The sequence below is a fragment of the Neopelma chrysocephalum genome, unplaced genomic scaffold (assembly GCF_003984885.1).
Source record: "Neopelma chrysocephalum unplaced genomic scaffold, ASM398488v2 Primary Assembly neopelma1_136, whole genome shotgun sequence".
Lineage (NCBI taxonomy): Eukaryota > Metazoa > Chordata > Aves > Passeriformes > Pipridae > Neopelma > Neopelma chrysocephalum.
The window spans coordinates 190,864-194,242 of NW_020897798.1; the positions used below are offsets into that span (position 1 = coordinate 190,864).

At 48.0% G+C, this 3,379-nt stretch overlaps 1 protein-coding gene across 1 annotated transcript in view; it reads left to right on the plus strand.

The window, feature by feature from the left end:
* The window catches only part of DIP2B (disco interacting protein 2 homolog B), a 58,012-nt gene that overhangs the window by 40,495 nt on the left and 14,138 nt on the right, over nt 1–3,379 (plus strand). The window contains exons 13-15 of the mRNA XM_027699061.1: nt 836–938; nt 1,913–1,977; nt 2,437–2,530. Of these exons, the coding sequence (XP_027554862.1) occupies nt 836–938; nt 1,913–1,977; nt 2,437–2,530 (262 nt within the window). The remainder of the gene's footprint in view (nt 1–835; nt 939–1,912; nt 1,978–2,436; nt 2,531–3,379) is intronic.

Consider the following 3,379-nt stretch of genomic DNA (forward strand, 5'->3'; position numbering starts at 1 on the left):
GAGTTTTTGTTTTGAGTTTGAGTTTTTGAGTTTGAGTTTTTGAGTTTGAGTTTTTGGGTTTTAGTTTTTGAGTTTTTGGTTTTGAGTTTTAGTTTTTGAGTTTTAGTTTTTGGGTTTTAGTTTTTGGGTTTTAGTTTTTGAGTTTTTGTTTTTGAGTTTTTGTTTTTGAGTTTTTGTTTTTGAGTTTTTGTTTTTGAGTTTTTGTTTTTGAGTTTTTGTTTTTGAGTTTTAGTTTTTGAGGTTTAGTTTTTGAGGTTTAGTTTTTGAGGTTTAGTTTTTGAGGTTTAGTTTTTGAGGTTTAGTTTTTGAGGTTTAGTTTTTGAGGTTTAGTTTTTGAGGTTTAGTTTTTGAGTCCCTTTGTGGCCTTGGGCACTGCTTGGAATGAGCTGGAGAACTGCCCTTGTTCCAGAAAGTGAGGAGTGGAGGCAGCTGAGCCCTGAGATGGTGCTTGACAACACACATTCACTTTGAGTTCTGGTTCTTCCTGGCAGAGCTGATCTTTGTTTTTAGGCCAGAAGGCAACTTCTAGGGACTGCAGTGGTTTGAGGGGTGATTTGGCCATCCCTAAATCACAGCCTGGCTTTTCAGTTTGCTGTGGGAGCAGGAGGAGATGCTGTGAGCATCAGTGACAGTGAGATAAACACTCATTTTATCCCCCATCTCCCTGGAGCTGCCCCCACAAGAACCATCCCCAGCAGGTGGGTTTGGGGGGTTCGTCTCAGCAGCTTCAGAGGAAGGAAACTTGCTTTCATTTGGCTTTTGTGGTTGAATCTCCTCCACCCAGGGGATCCAGAGTCCCCTCCCTGACTCTCTCTCTCCTCTCTCTCTCCTGCAGTACAAGACCAGCAAGGAGGGCAGTGTCATGGGGGTCACGGTGTCCCGGGTGGCCATGCTGGCCCACTGCCAAGCCTTGTCTCAGGCCTGCAACTACTCTGAAGGTGGGTGAGGGCACAGGACATCAGAGGAACAAAGGGTCAGCAGCACCATTTGGGGTGGTTGCCCCACAGCAGGTCTCTGAGTGACCAAGAGCTGCTTAAAAAAAAAAAAAGGAAATAAAAAGCGCAGGTTGATTCTCCCCCCGAAGTGAAGGCTGAGTGTAATAATGTTTTTCCATCCAAATTTGCATCATTTTCACGACCATAGTGAAGAGGAGTAAAAAGTGGGATTTGCATCATGTCTGGGGAGTTACTGGGTCTGTTCTGCTGAACCAAAAGGGGAGCAAATGAATCAAAACTGGAGCATTTTCCAGCGAGCTCGAGTCCCCTCTGATCCCCCATGGAAATGTCTTCCCAAACTTTTGTTCCTGAGGGTGTGTAAATACCCCTTGCTGGGGCTGTTCTGGTCCCATAAGGCTTTTTTTGGGGAACCCAGAAGTGGAGATGGGAAAACCTCTGGTGAGATTTCCAGAGAGTTCTGCTCTAGGACATGGTTTTAGTCTGGTCTGCCTTGTAATTCCAGCTAATTCCTTGATCCACGAGCGAAACCATTTATAGAGCTGTGGGTCAAAGTGCTTTAAAATGCAAAGTTTGTCTTTTGGAAGCCATCACTTGAGTTTCCATTGCTTCTGGGAGTCAGGGCTTGAGTGATGTTCCCTTCTCCCCTTCCCTTTTCCACTCGTGCATGACGAGGCTCAGAGCCCTCCTGTCCTGCTGATGGACTGTTCCAGGCTGGGATGTGATTTCCTGGCAGCTTTCTGGGCCCTGTTCCTGCTCAGAAATGGATGATGTGCAGTTGTTACTTTGCATAACAAGGAGCTGGGAGCAGCCACACGTGGAACAAGGGCTCCTCGTGCCCGTGGAGCAGCTCTGGCAGGGGCAGGGGCAGGTTCATCCATGGGCACATTCCAGCAGCAATAATGGGCACAGCTCTCCTGCCACCTTGCACTTCACAACTCCAGCTTTATTTTTGCCAGGTGAAACGATAGTGAATGTGCTGGACTTCAAGAAGGATGCAGGGCTGTGGCACGGAATTCTCACGGTGAGTTGGAGCATTCCAGAGCCCTCTGGAATTAATGAGAGGTTAATGACTGATGATTGCATTAGATATTAGGAAAAAATTCCTCCCTGTGAGGGTGGGGGGAGGCACTGGAATGGTTTTCTTAGAGAAGCTGTGACTGCTCCATACCTGGGAGTGTCCAAGGTCAGGTTTTCCTGGGATGGTGGAATGAGAGGAGCTTTAAGGTCTCTCCCAGACCAGTCTGGGATTCCTTGAGTCAATGAAATATGGTAAAGGCAGCATTTGAGGACCATTCCCTGTTAAACCAACCATTTCCCTCCCTGCCACATCTGCAATTCTCCCAGGGAATCACAGACCCATCCTCACTGAACCCCTGTGAATTCTTGGCGGGGGGTTGATGGGGGCTGAGAGTGACTCTTAAATTCTGCTGGAGAAAAAGTTTGTGAGCCCTTTTCTAACCCCCTTTTTCCTGCTTTCCAGAATGTAATGAACAAGCTGCACACCATCAGCGTGCCCTACTCTGTGATGAAAACCTGCCCTCTCTCCTGGGTGCAGAGGGTCCACGCCCACAAAGGTAACTCAGGACATCCCACAGCTCCACCTTGGAGCTCTCAGGATCGAGGATTGGAGGGGCATTAAAATCTCAGATGCATCAGATCCCCTCTTCTTGCCCTCCCCTGACAAATCTCAAGGGACAAGAGCTTCACTCACGTCCAAAAATTTTTATTTGGCAGCTGCAGATGCAATTTTCTGGATGCTCAGGCAGGGCTGGGGCTCGTGCCTCTGAGACTCAGGAGGGAGGTTTTAAGCCCCCAATGTCGTGTAGACACCTGTAAATCTTCTTACAGGGCTGATTTGCCACCAGTGTTCCAAGGCTGCTTCCACCAATTTGCCACCTGCTCCAAGGCTGGAACAGGAATGTGACAGCAGGTTGGGAGGGCAGGGGACTGTGCCATTTATTTCTGAATATGCACAAATTCTGATTTATTCCTAAATGAGTTTTAATGCCGTGTGAGCACTGGGGAACTTGGTGGGGATCTCCTGACTTGGAGCCAGTTTCTTGGATGAAACCAAGAGCTGTTGATCCCAGGCCCCACCGAGGGCATCCAGAGGGTGGTAATGATTTGTGGCCTTTGGAGGAGGAGCTGTGAGGGTGACAGACCCTGGCTCAGGTGGTGGGCAGTGACCTGCAGGCCACAGCAGATGCTCCTGTGTGTTGGGTTTGCTCTTAAGCAGGCTCAGTTAATTCCTTGCTTCAGTGAGAACTTCCTCATTTGGGAACATGTATGACAGTGACTCGTGGGAGGCTTTTATTTGTCCTTACCTGTGGTTTTGTGTTGGTTTGCAGCAAAAGTGGCTTTACAGCAACTCGTGGGAGGCTTTTATTTGTCCTTACCTGTGTTTTTTTTGTGTTGGTTTGCAG